General features: G+C 34.4%; 2 protein-coding genes across 3 annotated transcripts; one reads left to right on the top strand and one right to left on the bottom strand.

Annotated features, from left to right (window-relative positions):
• Positions 1 to 292: 292 nt before the first annotated feature.
• Positions 293 to 5,389, bottom strand: LOC112561898 (protein ABHD11-like). 2 transcript variants are annotated; one of them, XM_025234743.1, is made up of 6 exons: positions 5,251 to 5,389; positions 4,482 to 4,629; positions 3,921 to 4,094; positions 2,452 to 2,622; positions 1,922 to 2,106; positions 293 to 1,637 (listed from the first exon to the last, which is right to left on the bottom strand). In XM_025234743.1, the coding sequence occupies exons 1-6, from the start codon at positions 5,331 to 5,333 to the stop codon at positions 1,487 to 1,489; spliced, it is 912 nt and encodes a 303-aa protein (XP_025090528.1). In that variant the 5' UTR covers positions 5,334 to 5,389; the 3' UTR covers positions 293 to 1,486. The 2 variants fall into 2 exon arrangements, with proteins under 2 accessions (XP_025090528.1, XP_025090529.1); XM_025234744.1 differs by having other exon boundaries at positions 1,922 to 1,985.
• Positions 5,390 to 5,452: 63 nt separating this feature from the next.
• On the top strand, positions 5,453 to 16,978 carry LOC112561902 (ras-related protein Rab-35-like). Its single transcript, XM_025234750.1, has 6 exons — positions 5,453 to 5,588; positions 6,344 to 6,394; positions 10,097 to 10,220; positions 10,440 to 10,564; positions 10,775 to 10,899; positions 12,469 to 16,978. The coding sequence occupies exons 1-6, from the start codon at positions 5,537 to 5,539 to the stop codon at positions 12,601 to 12,603; spliced, it is 612 nt and encodes a 203-aa protein (XP_025090535.1). The 5' UTR covers positions 5,453 to 5,536; the 3' UTR covers positions 12,604 to 16,978.

Below are 16,978 nucleotides of genomic sequence, written 5' to 3'. Positions count from 1 at the left end.
AATTATAAGAAGAAATAAGACTTTTTGAGAACTAAAATGCGTAATTTACGAATTCGCAACAAAATTTGAAGTGCTTCAGAAAAACACTTTTTTGTCTCTCATACACACTGACAAAGAGAATATAGTAAGTGTAAGGGCAGTTGATCGGTGTGGATTATCTCTGAAGTGTTCGTATGCATCACCTTGATCTCTTGCTGATATAAAATCGACATGTATGGTAAACGTGGCTTGGCTTGTTTTGTATATCTTATTTTGCTCAAAATTTGTTGGGTTTTTTTGTGTGCTTTCAGGGTGGCGATTGCTTGTTACGTATTCAAGATAGTGGCAGTCCTGTTAAAAAATCAGCAGTGATAGCAAAGGTAAATATCCAGACTTTATCATCAAAACCATACCGTGCTGGTAATCTGAGGTGAAGTTTTACTGAAAATATACTTTTGAGTTATTAATGCGTGCAATATTTTATCATTGGACATATTGCCCAGGACTAACTATTAAGCATTGACATTGTACTCCAGTCCTGCAGTCAGTCATGTTTAACAAATAATTTTAGATGACAAATTTATGTATATTTTGAACATCAATGATCATATATTACAAAGGTGAGTTTCTGAGTTTAACCATGTTGAATTCTAATTATTAAGTGGTAAAATTATACATAGATCTCAAAGTAAGAACTGAAAAAAAGATAATATCAATAAAGGTGTTCATTCGACTGATAGGTATATATGCCTGATCAGAAAGTAATTCTTGAACAAGTCACTAATATATTCAACCTGTTTATCTCCTTCCAGACAAATTTACATTGGTAGTACAGAAATACTAGAAGTATGAATGTACACACTGAATTATAATAAACACTATAGCGTGCAGGGTAAGGTAACTTGAATCAAGTCAGTGACATAACGTAAGTGCCATATGTTGAGAGGGCTTGGCAAGAATGAAAAATAGCACTAACATACAAGAGTCATACTTCTGTAGGGTCTGAGTATGTTATGGGATTCACTATAATAGCATATACAGACTGCAACAGGTTATCCTAGCATTGAATGATTTCATTACATTTGTCTGTTTTTATATATATATACTTTCAAAGGATAAAATTATCAAAAAAGTTCAGTTTCTGCATGACTGCCCTGTGCTGGGAAAGTTGTTTGTTTATGCTTCAAGGGAGAAGGCATGGCGTAAATATCTTGCTGCCTACATAAAGAATATGAACTCTGGTGAAATTCACAAAATCTACATTTGCTGCTGCATGGCTTTGCCTGAAAACGTTTGAAACGTTTGTGGCTCTGAATTATACAGAAAATGCAGAGCTATTAAAATGGCCAGAGACCAAGTAATATGAAACAGTGGCAAACTGCAAAGTATGAAAGGTCAACAACACTTTGTGTAAAATTCTTTTGAAATGAAGTGTGGGTAACTTCAGCTGAATTTCTGGAATCAGCATATTTAAATAAATTTATCCTATCACAATTCTTCAAACAAATTAGCTTTCTCCATGTGTACTATGAATAAATTCTTTCACTTTTTGTAAAAACTCTTCTGGCTTGTCAGCATGTACCCAATGACCTGCATTTGAGATATATTCAATTGCTGCTGTTGGAAAAAGCTTTCTGATGATTGGCTTAGCTGACTCACTGCAACAGAGAATTAATGTATCACCTACAAAATGAAATTAAAACATATTTTATTTATTCTTGCACCCACCATCACAATAACAATGCAAAAATGCTGATGTTAACAGTACATATACACAACCCGAGGGCCAAAAGATATCAAACGTTAAATGATGGAACTCACAACACTTGGGATAAAAAAAAAATTGTGTCTGAATTATCACTCCAAGAGAGAGATGAGCTCATTGTGTTATTATTATTTGTTTAAATTATGTATTTTGTCACTACTTATTAAACACACTCACTGTATATGCTCTGAATCTGATCCTCCAATGAAAAGAACTTTCCTGTCATATGTGGATGCAAATTCTGGAAAGGAACAAATGTCATCAACATTGTCAATGATGGCATCTAAATTGACTCTCCAGGCTATGGTCTTGTTCTCTGACTGTGTCAGATTAGTGAGAAGGAATTGTTGGATTCCAACATCCTGATTATGAAACAGAAAAGAAGAAAAAGGGCCATTATTTATGTCTAAATATTAATCACAATTCTTTTAAAACTCATAACAACAGGTGAGGATAAGCAATATCCTGGACCCACATATAATAACTTTTGAACTAGTTTCACAACTGGTGAAAAAAAAATTATATTTAACATATCTTTTTTTCCACATTGCAACATAAATTTTAAAAGCAACATACTGACCAATTATATTTTTTTTAGCTCTAGCTAAATGTATATTTGCATATACTGATATGTGAAGAAAAGACACAGCAAATTGACGTTTATAATCTTATTATAACAACACCAAAATTTTTATTGAACTACTTACAGAAACAACAGCTTTTAGTGCATTTCCAACTTTATTTCTTGCCTCTGTCAGGGAAGAGATGGATGAGATGTCAGCATTTTTCATTTCCTCAGCATAAAGTTTGAACATCTTACCTCCAGGGCTGATCACTGGTGCAGTATCCACAACAATTAGGCTACTCACTCTCTCTGGCTAGTGGAAAAAAAACACAGCAGCAACAGATGATCGAGTAGAAACACAGCACACTGCACATATGTAAAAGACAAGTCAAAATAGTGTATATCATATTATTATTCCCCTCATGTACCTTACTGACCTCTAACAACAAGAATTTGTAAGAAACAGATGTTTGTATTGTTTAAGTACTCTTGCATATGATTGTCACTTAGTTTCTTTATTGGAATATTAAATTACAGATCTCAGTACTTTCATGGCTCTTGAAGGCTTGAGGTATTGGTGCTTATGACTTAAAACTGGTAGTTTTTCCCTTATTTAAATCTCAAGCTTGTATCTTGCCCATGCTTTTGTATCAGCCACCGCTGCCGCAGTTTTTCAACAAGTGGTATCTTGTTCAATGATAGCTGTTTCTTAAGCTTATTCTTATGACACTTTTGAGGGCTACCATGAGCAGTGTTTACAGCTGTCTTTAAGCACTTGGCATTTTCATGTTCACTGCTTCCTCTCCTTATATGCAGAACTTTGCATTTGTAGCAGAAAAGAAGTAACTGCTCAATCTGCTATGCAAAGCCTGAGGAATTTAGCAATGACGATTACAAGTCAGCAGGCCTTGGTATTAAATGAAGTGATATGTGGTACCTTCCTTACAAGTGCTTTTTTTAAAAAAAAAAAGTGGTATATTTCCAGGTTGTTGATTTGTTGAGAGAGAATGCAACAAAATGGCTATAAATGTTAAGCAGTTTAGTGCTGACATCATGGGGGAGGCCAGTACATCACTGATAAAGAGTGCATACAAGAACCTTTGATGCACAACAAGTAATTTATGGTTGAGATGATGCGAAACGGTTCTTTCAAAAGTGGTTCTATGCTTTACTGGATGAGTTTCTAATACATGTGGAATAGGCTTTCATCTCTCAATGGATATAAACATATATGGATATAAAGTATCTTTGTGCCATATGACATCTTGCCAGCATAGGTTGAGGAATAAAGTTTTGTGTGCAAGAGACAGTAAAAGTTTCTGTGAAGAAGAGTATTCGCAAGTCTAGTCAAAGGAACCAGTTCCCCATGTCCTCACAGGGCAGGATACAGACCATCAGCTAAGGCTGAAGTAATCTCAAGCGCTGTAAAAGGTGCACTATGTTTATGTATATCTTTCCACTGAATGTATCGTGCTTCTACTCCCTCTTTTTTTCATGCTACTGCTCTGTTACATTTTGCTATTGTTTACTAATAATTGCTCTCCTATATTAGTATAGCCAAATAAATCATTTTCATTGTAACTATCCTCTTTTTTTATCCTCAAAACTTACCTTGGAAAGAGCAAAACACATAACCGTTTTTCCACCCATGCTATGACCAAGAAGTATTGCTTTCTCAACACCCATTGCATCCATCATTCTCAGAAGGTCATCTCGCATAAGTAAGTAGTTTATTTTAGGGTCATGGCCACTCTCTCCATGATTTCGGGCATCTAATGTGACAACCTGAAAATTAAGACATTCCATCATAACAACTTCAAAGAGTACATTCAAAGATAAATTAATTTACTTAATAATTAGGCTCCCTTCAATTTAAGATTTCTTTAGTTCATCTTAATGCCATAAAGGCCTTTGAAAATATTGTATAAGCTTGATTCTGTTAGAAGATAATACTGATGTGTAAAATGTAATTAATCCTTTGTGCAGCGCAAGCAGCAACAGAAGTTTTGCTCTTTATTAAACTTTTCTGAGTAGATCTACTATTTATGCTTCACAATGACCTCTAAAAAGCTATGGAATGTAGGTATGAACCAAAACAAAGAGCTTATATTTTGATAAAACTTTAAGTTTGCATTAAGGACACTGGCATTTAAGAAGTGCATTTTTAATTACCTGTCTTTTAGTTTCTAAAGCAATTCGTTTAGCAAGGCTGCGCCAGTTAGATTTACTGCCAAACAGTCCATGGAGCACAAAAACAGGTGTGGGTTGATTTTTCACTAAATTTCCCTCGGGATAAATGGTGTAAGCTATATTCACATTTCTGAAAAGTAAAAAGTGCATGGTATTAAATGTTGCAGCTTTGACATGACGTTGCAATGGACATAAAATATTGCAGCTAAAGATTCTAAAACATATTGTAATGTGTTAATATCTAGATTCAGAAGAAAAACTGGGCACTCAAATCTAATGTTGGTCTTTGTGAAAAAGTTTTTTTGTGTGTGACGAACATATCTGCCATTTCATTTAGTGAAAAATCTACATTTGGGCCTCACAAGGCATATATATTCGATGTTTTCCCATTTGTTTGATTTATCTATTTTGCAGTTTCCCTTCAGGCTACGTCTGAAGAAAGATGTTACGATGTCCGCATTATATTTCTGATGCTGCTTTAATAGGCTCGGATCACAGTCGATCTAGTTTAATGCTCCCTTGCATTCCTTATTCACCTAAGAGAGGTAAGAAGTGAGGGAGAGAGAGCGACAGACAGACCATATAGCGGCCGAAAGACTTGATCAAAACAGAGAAATCATTGATATGTGTCCATGTCTATGGTTGCGCGAAGCAAGCCGAAAACCAACGAAGCATGCCATTATCTCTTTTGTCCCACGCAAAGGACATGTGGTTGCGAAATACTGCAGATCTCAAATACCTCACAGGTTACCTTTGATAATCAGAAAGATTTCGCCAGATGATCTGCACCTGCGATATGTTCTGAGAACGTAAAATAAATCTTCTAAATATCATTACGTTTGATAATGGAAACCAGATCAAACTTTAATCGTCGTAGCAGACGACGACCTATGCATCACTTCGAGGTTATCTGTGCGCATGCGTGGCAGCATTGATCAAGCGCGCAAGAACAGTGGTGACGAAGGTTTGACAAGTTCCGGTCGCCTCCTCTGCTTGACTTCCTGGAGTGCGTTTGTATAATTTGCCGATAGAAGGCAATGGCTCGCGAATACGATCATTTGTTCAAATTATTAATTATCGGAGACAGTGGTGAGTTCCTATTTCTATATATTATTCTTCTATGCACGTTCATACATGTAGTACTGATGTTCACGCCCCTTTCGTCTTTGCTGATACAAGTCGAAAAACCCATCATATTCATAGAACGTACATCTCTCTGTCTACAAAACTCTTTGAAACTTACAATCTCAGATTTTACTTTCCCAGTAATTATGTCTGCTTCATCGAAACAGCGGTACATAGGCTGTGACTCGCCCAAAGATACAAAGACTCGGGCTACATCTACTCCAAATAATACACAGCGTCGTGTGCACAGTTCTGTGAACGAATACTGATACAGTCAGATACTGTAACACTTGTTTTACAATATCTAGGAATAATTGAATAATTAAACTGTACATTTAACAGTAAGTTTATGAAGAATTCCTTCTCTTATTTTGTTCCTTGGGAAGAGGATAGAGTAATTTGTCTATTACAGTTAATATTTCACTATGTAGTTAATCATTGTTTTTATTGCAGTTTGTTATATTTTCGGTATTGCAAATTGATGTGCAGTGTGTATGTAAACTAGTTATGTTTCTTCAGATTTCTTCTCATTAAATGTTAGGATTAAATAGTCAAATATAAATATCCATTAACAACTTTGTTTATGAAAGCTAACATTCTCTTATAAAGCTGGAGTCTGAAAACCACAGGCACAGAGATTGAAATTTTGTTAAAACACAGTTTTATGATACTCCTTTTACATTTCACTTTGTGCTTTTCATTTTGATCTTAACCAACAGGTGTGGGGAAGAGCAGTCTACTTCTCAGATTTGCCGATAATATATTCTCAGGTATTGAAGCCTTTGTTGGTTTTTTTCTCCTTGTTAAACTACCCTCAGAAGTATGTGTTTAAAACACTGAAAGAATATCTTTCAAAAACAGCAGTAGAGGTATTTTTGATTAAGCTGTGCCTAGAACCCTGCTTGTTAATAAACTTGTGGGCATTGGTGTTCTTGGTGGCATTTTTAGTGAACACTATTCAAGGTATCACTAATACATATTAAATGGGTGATTTGTCACTCTCACATGCAACACCTACTTCTAAATTTATATAAGACATAAGTACAAAAGAACTAATTTGCAGATTTATTGAATTAATTGCAGTTTCTGTATAGCAGTTATGTTTGAAAGAGTTATTTGCACAAACTGATATTTGAAAATGTTATTGGCACTTAAATTGATATAATCATGGGCGTAATACAAGTTCATGATATAATACTCCTGATAAAGGGAGGCTAATGCCTCAGCTTAAAAAAATGAACAGTAATTAATTATCTTCATATTGAAATGCTGATAATAATAAGAATGGGAACTTATAACGCACAGCATCACAACCAAGATAGATCGCACTCTCTGAACAGACCAATAATGATAAATGAAAGATAACCAGTCAGTGGACAGTGAGGTACGTATAGGCATACCAGACAACATAAGGATGAGGTACAAGAATAAAGCAATGGATGAAGGTATGAAAGGATATAAACAGTGTAAGATGGAATTGTTACATGACGGTTAGCATGACAGACAATATTGCCAGGGAGTTAAGAATAGTAATTCAAGGATAGTACTTTGTGAAAAGATATGTTTTTACAGAGCATTTGAATGTAGTCTTCGAGTTCGAATGGTCAATGGGATGTGGAAGAGAGTTCCATTGCTTAGCAGCACAGAGGCTAATGTTTCAATGTCATAAAAATGTCATACTCTAGATTTTGACATTTAAAAAAAAAATTATTCATATATTCATTCAAATCAGACAGGTCAGAAAACCTGTCAAGTGTGTGCTATTAGTAATATAGATCTTGTCTATTCATGACAAAATCTTAATAAGCTTGAAACATTATCCTTTCAGACAAGTAAATAAATCTGACTGATTTATTTTTCTAACTGGGATCTAAACCAGATCATCTACTTTATAAATAGGAAACATTTATTCTGGTTTATAATCAAAACATATATAGAAAACATTTTATTCTGTTTTATAATTAAAATAGAATAAATTTTTTTCTATTTAATGTTTGAAAATCTTTACCCATTCAGAAAAATAGTACAAGACTGCATTAAAATGGTGACTTGGAACAGGAACACTAACATGATTGCTGATTCATGCTCAAGAGTTTGCTTTGTGACCCTTAGAGTGGAGGGCAAACAATCAACTTTATTCAGTACATGTAGAATAATTGTGACACACAGAGCATGCTGTCATGTAAGTTCTTTAGCTCTCCTTACTCATGCCTTTATTGCATGCTGCTGGATTTTTTTTTTAATGACTATATTCTCCTATTTAGCTATGAAAATAATCCTGAATATTTCATATACTTAGCAAATTTGTTTGTGTAATGAAAATCATATGTGAACTTTGTTTTACAGGTGATATTTAATTAGGGATTCCTTAAAACTTCAATTTGCAAATTGATTTCTGAAACCTATACAAAGGGCTTGAGTGTTTTTCTGAACTACAGAGCAGTGATAATACTAAAGACATAACATCAGAACACTTTAGAACAAATGGCTGCAGTTTAAGGTTGAAAATTGCAGCAGTATTTGTGATGAAGAAAGCACCATAGTTTTTGTTGTTGTTGTTGTTTTTAGCATATTCCTATTCACCTTGAAGAAGACATTATGAGACCAATGCAATGATATAATGTATCAGTTACTGATGAACTGAATTTTGCTGATTTTAGATAATAATGTCATGCTTGTATGTTTTCCTGTCTTATATACAATTCCAGATGCATGCATGTAACATGCATACTTGCCTTAATTCCTGTTTACCTCTTTTTATTTTCATGATTGGTAGAGTTTGTTAAGACATACTTTTCATCAACTGCATACACAAATACAATGCTTTCTTTATCTCATGTGATGTTTGGGACATAAAAGTAGGATGTGCTACTATTATACTCCTATCTAAACATTTGAAAAATTGAATAACAATAAATGCAAGATTTGTATAGTACACATTCTTACTCATAAGGAGCATACTCGTAGCACTTCAGAATAAGAACCAGACATGGACAACATACAAGGGACAGAAGAACAAAAAAATAACATAAGAATGACGGAAGGATAAACAACAGTACTAATGACAAATGAAAGACAAATACAGAAAATGCAAAGAGGAACAAAGTAACAAGGACTGAAAGTTTCATGATTTGGGAAGAATAGTAGGGAAGTAGCAATAGGCAGAAAAAAGGGGAGGGGGTATTACAAAGGACTAGCATTGTGTGGACTGTTGTTGGGAGCAATGCTTAAAAAAAGAGGTGGGTCTTTAGTGCACATTTAAAGGATTCAATTGTGGGTAGGCTGCGGATATGGAAGGGGAGAGAGTTCATTTGTTTAGCCGCACAGTAACTAAAAAGTCTGTGACCATATGTTTCTGTTCTGATGACAGGAATGTTTAGGAGACAGTTGTCAGATGAAGGTTGTAGTTGTCTGGCTGGAACATATGGGAAGAAAAGTTAAGAGAAATAGGGCAGGAGCCAGCAAAGAAATTAAAACATAGTATGCATAGTTTGTACTGGATACAAGAGCTGATGGGTAGCCAGGGCAGAAAACAGAGACTTGCAGGGGAGTTTTCTGTACCTCCTGGAATTACTTTGCTGTGTGACCTCAGATTAAGTGGACAAGTAGAAAAAGGTCCTCAAAGTAACTAGTCAATACTACTTGTTTCTATTCACAAAGATTATATAAAATTCTTGTCACATTGAAGAAGTTGTGGTTTTTTTAAAGTGTACAGTTTCATGATAAGTAGTTATTATATAATTATTTTGGGGGGAATTTATTGTTGCCTAAGGTTCCTCACTTTTGAAATTTGTTGTGTTCTATCTCCCTAGATCAAAATGTAATGAGATTGTTGCTGCTGAGCATTAGAAAACTGTGAAGACTAGAGGTCAAGCACCATAATAAACATGAATTGAAGGAAGTTAAATGAGCAGAGACAGGTTTTATATGAAATAATGCCTAAAGCTATGGTTGAGAGAACTACACAAAATTCCAGTTATAAAGACTATCCTTGGATAAAGTATGATATTTTTGTATTTGAAAGAAGACTTTTGGAGCACAGAATAACAATGAAGTTGGAGGAAAAGTTGACATCAGAAAACACAGAGCTGTGCTTCTTTTAAAGGAGGCACGAAGTTAAAATATAGAAAGCATTTAATTTTAATATTTCAACCCAGTCACAGACTGCTGTGCATATGATGCAACAGAAAGGAAGATGTGCAAGTGCATAACAAACTGTCTACACTGAACAACAAACCTATGTCTACGCATTCCATAATAAATCTATGTCTACACAGTGCATAACAAACCTATGCGTACACAGTGTGCAGAAATGCATATGCACACACATTTACCTTAGCACAGAGAATAATTGTGAAAAAAAATATTGTTTCGCTGCTGAATGTTGAGTGTTTCAGTTGCTTTGTTGTTGTTGTGGTCCAAGACTATTAAAATATACAAAGAAGCTTTCATAAATATATCTTACTGTTTAGGAACCTACATTACAACAATTGGAGTAGATTTCAAGATCCGTACTGTTGATGTGAATGGAGAGAAAGTCAAGTTGCAGATATGGGATACGGCAGGACAAGAACGTTTCCGAACAATCACATCCACGTTTGTACAGTTTTTTCCATTTCTTGTACACTTCGAAATGGTTGTGTAAAAGGAGATAAGAAGCTATTCCAAAATATTAAATATATTTCAGTTGAATTGGAATATTATAGAAATATTTCTGAAGATGATGAATAAAATGTTAAGTACAAAGACAAGAAAACAAGGCAATACTGTTGAAATGTTATCATCAGTTGTAATGATGATTCTTATTGTTATCAGGTATTACAGAGGCACACATGGTGTGGTGGTAGTTTATGATGTTACAAGTGGTGAATCCTTTGCAAATGTAAGGAGGTGGCTGCATGAAATTGATAACAACTGTGATGTGGTTAACAGGATATTAGGTAAGATCAAAAAGCTCTTGTTTTCTGCTAATATAAGCTTGTCATTTTCTTTGAAAGATATTTATTGAGCAGGGTTTTTGATGAAGTTAGGAATCTTTAATACTCTTTGTATCTGGTTCAAGTTCAATTTAACTGAATTTAAAGTCCTTTTTTTCTGTCAGTTATAATGCACAGTGTTTTTCAAGTGTCATTATTTTTGCTTTGGTTCAGTTGGCAACAAAAATGATGACCCAGAGAGAAAGGTAGTACTCACAGAAGATGCACAAACCTTTGCACAGCAGATGGGTATCCAACTGTTTGAGACAAGTGCAAAAGAAAACATCAACGTGGAAGAGGTAAAAAGAATGCTCTTTCACAAGCAAGATGCTATATAAATTGCTTATTTATTATTATTATCATCTCCATCCTGAATATTTCTTTCATCAGCTCTTGCCTCACATTCCCTGCATTATACTCTGCTTGTCTGATCAATGAGCCTTCGCCTATGCCTGTCCTTTTACTTGGAACACTGTCCACTTGCCACTCCACTGCACTGCCTTTTTGAGCAGTTTCAAGAGGCAGCATAATTAAAACTTGCCTCTGACTTTCAGAAACTCACCCACACCTTGAGCTGTTAAGAGGATTAGTGTGCTGTACAAGTCCCCTAAACTTGAAAGTTATGATAGTAGATCATCTTTCTGAGGCTGAAATTTTGCAAGACTTACAAATTAATGATTAGGGTAATGTGGGTAATGCCAATTTACCAATATAATGAAAGAATGAACTTTTATTATTTTCTTTTTGAGGAAGAAACATTTCTTAGTCTGAATTATTATTAGAAATTATTTGTATTGGTGGCCAAGACAGGAGGGAAATTTGACCTGGTTTCAGAAGAGATCCTATCAGTATGAGAGGAAATAACTAAAACATCCGGATAATTTGGCCACAGGTGATGCTTGAGTGATTGATTCTGAGGGAGACTATAGGGTACTAGAGATAAAACTATTAATAGAATTAGAGATAAAACTATTCTTTGGGCTGCTTTTATAAGAGAGTCAATTAAAGTTTTTCCTTGTTCAGTCTCAAGATTCTGTTAGTGATGCCACTGTGAGTATTTATATAAAAATTGACATTTACTTTTGACATTTATTTGGGGACTCAATAATTTCATTGGTCACATTTGAGTAAATGAGTATATAACAGAAATAACCAGAAACTGAATAAATGACTTGTACATTGTTATCTGTCAAAAGCTAAGGGTAAATAGGCCTTGCGTAATCTTCACCTCTTCATAATTACACATTTTTGCCAGGCTAAGTATTCATAACTTTTTTCCCCGGTCTCATATTTTTTTAAAAGTCTTTTCTTGCTGTATGTCTTAACAGTTGAAAACATTTAGATTAGTTAATAGATTTCATTTGAGATTGTTAGACCATGTCTTTAATTAGAGGTGCATTTTCATGTATTTTACAAATTTTCCAGTGCTCCTGATTGACCAATATTGATAAAAATATATTGATTTCAAATACAACATTTTATGTCATGATTAAGCTTCATATCCACAAAACATTTGCTTTCTTATTGGATATGAGTGCTAGTGGTTGTCATCACCCTTATGTGTACTGTCGTTATGTCCTGTCTGGAAGAATACTAAAACAATGCAATCGACATGGAGACATGGAAATTAATCTTTGCTTAAAAGTAGGAGCAATAAAGTGGGCTACTGTCTAACATTCTTACTTCCTAAAAAAGGGGATCAGTTTTGGTGTTTTTACAGAATGTAAGTTCCAGTAACAACCATTATTGCATTCTGGGATGATAGCTACCAGTCATCTTGTTCTTTACATATTTTTCCCCCTTCTTGATTCTACAACACACTCCAGTTTACAGTGCAATATTGCATAATTTGTGTCATTTTTTTTCAGATGTTCCTTGCCATTACAAAACAAGTACTCCAAACAAAGAAAGAGCAGCAGAGAAAAGCAGCAGAACAGCCAGTGAACACGATCTCACTTACAGACAAGTCAAGAGGAGGCAGGAAAAATAAATGTTGTTCATAGTAACTGTATAGTTTAGATGCTTGCATTTCTACTTTTGTTTTACATTCTTTACCACTGACATTTCCAAGCAGGTACTTTGTGAATAATACAGACATAAACTGGACTAAGCCCCCTCCTGCTCAAGATTTTGTCTTTATAGCCACTGAGTCGTGCACTAGTCTTGTGGGAGAGAAACATTCTCTGCAAACATGTTTAATGTGTTAATTTTTATGATTACTCTGTGGTCATTGATTAAACTGTTAATAGATTGGAACAGTGTAAGCATTGCTTGGAATAGACAATAAAATCATCCTTGAGCTGTGAAGGATTTCCAAAGTGTATGCAATGATAGTCTACATACAATACAGTTTTACTGTCCTATTAAGACTTTTTAAATTGTACTTAAGATATGCATTCAGAAGCATGCAAATACATAATACAAGCCCATATGCATACACTTTCCTGAAATGGCTATTTTGAGAGCACTTAATGTTCCTAGTTTTTCCTAATCGCCTAATCTTCAATTTATATCATTTTTAGAAAGAGTTTATAAAGGCATATTCCAGTCTTTAAAAAATGGACTGCTAAGAAAATAGTTCTTATAGACACAGCTACTTTAAGGTACTCTATTCCTATCAACTTCGTATCTCCAGGTTGTTGGCTACATTAATCTGTTATTAATCTGTTTACATTGTATAGAAATCATAGCAAATAGAAGCTGTGTATAACTTTTACAGAGTTGATGTGTTGTCTTAAATAGAGATGTACATGCTGATATCCCTTATTACATTTTTGGCTATATGTGTGTAAGCATGCATGCATGTGCATGATTATGCATAAGTGGGAGAATATGATATGTTGGGAGGGGGAAGATAAGTGAGAGATGATTCTGTCTTAGTAGCAAACTATTCAGTTCACAAGTACCACATTCTGCTTATTCTTTTTTGAAAGGCCATTGTCTTTTACTTTTACTGGTGACTGGCCACTTATGAAGCATTCATAATGATTGTAAAAACCTATTCAAAGTAAGCATCGTTTCTGTTTAAAAGTATGAAATCACTAGCTTTTAATTCTTTAAATAGCTTACAGGCTGTACTAACAATGCCCCAGGACATGCATTTAAGAGAAATGTAAAAATACCACAGTAGAATGTTTTGTCCTTTTTAATTTTTTTCTTTTATGATGCAAAGGCTTGTGCTAATTGCTTATGCTAAATCGCAGATGCAGATGCTGGAAAGTAAAATTACTTAAAGAAGATGGAGTCCTTAAGGGATATAAATTATGGGGCATTTGTTATTTACAGGCCCCTGTTGCTTGAGAGATTGGTGATCGTGTATTCAGGGCTGGCAATGTGTCCTTTAATCTGTCAACCAAAATGTCACTGACAGTGGAACTTGTTTTCTTAGGCTATATCCTATCCTCCCCAACCCCTATAAACTTGTGGTAACCGTCCATCAAAAATTTATTATTAGGTCTATGATATGGTGGATGTGATGTTAGATGTTGTTTTCATTTTTGCCACTCTTTGGAACAAAAAGAATTCTTGAAAAAATTGCTGCTTGAAGGGTTTGGTTATCCACTGGTCATGGTGCACAAAACATTTTGTTGCATTTAATATTAGAACAATGCAAATTAACATTTTGCGTTTATGTATAATTTGGGGGTGGGGTATAAAACAGTGGGCCGTTGGAGAGTTATCATTTTCTCTGCAGTTGTTGAAAAATTGTATTTTCTTTGCTACTCATAACATAATGTTGCATTCTGGTGGTGTGCAGGTATGCATTAGATAAGAGTGTCAGTGAGAATCATTATCATTATCTGGCCATATAACTAGGGGTTATATTTTTGGTGATTTATATGTATTAAGGTTTCAAGACCTGTAGAACATGCATGTGAAAAGATGTATTCTTTAGCGAGCTGTGTAACTTTCATCATTAGAGCTTGTGTGTTTGTGAGATATTTGTGACGTAATAAGTAGAATGTATATCTTTTCGCTCTTTATAAATTTGCTCATGTTTCAGTGAAACTTGAGAATTCAGTTAAAGGGACCACTATCATATTCTTTTTCACAGCCTCTCATTGACAAACCTTGTGATAATAGAGTGGGACACTTCTGTACATGTCGATGACGAATGCATGCTTGCTTCACTTGTTACCATTTCACATGTTCAAGAATGGTGCATTTCGTTAATAGCTAGAAAGAGAGAAATTAATTCACTTAAAAAAAACAACATGCTTTTATGTCCAGTCTGCCTAGGATTGGAAGAAGTTTTCATCAAGAAACAGTGCTACATTCTTTAGGTTGAAGGTCATAATGTTAATGCCTGTGGTTACCACATTGTTTAGTAATCTTGGGGTGTAATCATTGATGCTTTGTGACAATTTTCTGTGGAGTGTTCTGCAGGGACCGACTTCTTCCTAGATATAAGTTGTTTTCTTGCAGATTTTGCTGTGTATTGCATGTTTGTTGCATTTGCATAAATACTTTGTTGCATTTAGTACTTCTGAATTTTTAAAACTAATTTCAGTTAGTCATTTGCATCTGTAAATATTTTATACCACAAAAAATGGTTCCTATCTGTTAAAACTAACAGACTAACAATAATTGCAGCAAGATTTCAGTGCAAATTAGTTATTATGCAGTAGGCTCTTTAATTGTAATTTTTATTTCAACAAGAAAAAATTACATTCGGTCTGCTTTTTTTTGTTTGGTTTTGTTTTTTGTTTCTGTTGTCACCCTGCCAATAGCAAACTTTTTCTTCTTGCTATCTTGCCTCTGTAAAGCTGAAGACTTGGCTACTAGTATTTATCTTTACTTTCATCCCTCCTAATGTTAAATTTAGAAAGAATGTCTCTGTCATAGTCTTATACTGACTTGTTTAATCTGTTTTATGCAAATGAAAGTGCTCATTGTAGACACATCTTTAAAATTTTGTGACTGGTCTCCAGAGTGTGGAGGGTTTTTTCCTTCAAATTGCACAATAAGCTTGGTAAAGAGTTTATATTGAAACATATAAAGCATCTGCTCTGACCATAGACAAAGCAAGAAAATTTGGCACTGTTTTCCAGACTGGATTTTATAACTGTATACAGTGAATTTCGCTTCTGTTTACAGAGCTTCTAATCCCAAACAACAAAGTATGAAAAGGCAAATTCTAAAAAGACTCTTATTCCTCTGTTGATTACTTTTTGTTGGCAAAATCTGGTAGTTAACAAGTGATGAATAAACACATTCAGGCTTTCTTGGGATTTTTTAAAAGTCAGACGTACTAGCAGGCAAAATGTTCCATTTTGAAACCAGTTTTGGCAAGTCTAAGATCGTTGAAGCTGAAACAAAGTGATCATAAATTAACTTCAAACTTTTTAGTTCGGATTATAAGAAATACTCGAATGCATTTAAACATGCAGCTTTTAAATAAGCAAAGAACATGTGATAATTGATAGAAGTTTGCTACTCAGAATTAGCAACAATTACTCGAATGTCACTCGGTAGTTTCTCTTTTTATGTCAGTTTACATTGTGATATGTTCACGGAGGTCTGGGGGATTTTTTAACCACCTCCCCCTTTTTTTTATGTGTGTGTACTTGCATGCAAACTCTTTTCCTTTTTTCATCCTTCCATCCCCCCTGCCTTTTTCTCTTTCTTTATATGACCTCAGATTAAAGCCTAGCCAGTCATCGTGCTTCACATTTTTAGAAAGAATTGACGGTTGTTCAAAATACTGCAAGCATGCATTATACGTATATTACAAAATTCTTGTTTATAATTTATCTTGACTGATACTTTTATCCTGTGAATGATGCATGCTTGCATATTTTAATTAGCCCTACATGTCCATCAAATGCACTTGCTATATTATTGCAGTCTGTTTGCTTTGCACACAAAGTTAGCTTACGACTAAAGCAATAACTCTGAACTACTGAAATAAAAGACAAAAACATATTTTAGTGTGTTCTTTTAAGAGCATTTTATGTAACTGAACTTAACAGCATATTTTTATAAAGGCAACAAGTCTCACTGCCTTGTTAACATTTCTGTAAGATAATCAGTGTGCAAGATATAGATAATGGATTAACTGAAAATTTAATGTTTCTGTTCAAAATAATTTTGTTAATAAAGAATTGAATCTATAGTTAGTGTTTTTAGCCTATTGACCTACTGCTGTTACAATGATGACTGAATACATCCACTTTGATATGACAATGGATTTTCTTAGTCTCAAAGATTTAGGACACTGGTATTAGCTAAGCTTCTTGCCTGTGCTAGATATTAAAAATTTACTGATGCACGTTGAGTTCTGCAGTTTCAGGCTTCCTGGATGTTAAACAGTTGAGTCAAAGAAGGCCATGCTATAAAGTGTTTTGATTATTGAAAATAGAACTGTGTTTCAGGCAA

Source organism: Pomacea canaliculata, linkage group LG4 (assembly GCF_003073045.1).
Source record: "Pomacea canaliculata isolate SZHN2017 linkage group LG4, ASM307304v1, whole genome shotgun sequence".
Lineage (NCBI taxonomy): Eukaryota > Metazoa > Mollusca > Gastropoda > Architaenioglossa > Ampullariidae > Pomacea > Pomacea canaliculata.
Note: the sequence above shows the minus strand (reverse complement) of the source record. Positions and strands in the feature narration are given on the sequence as shown.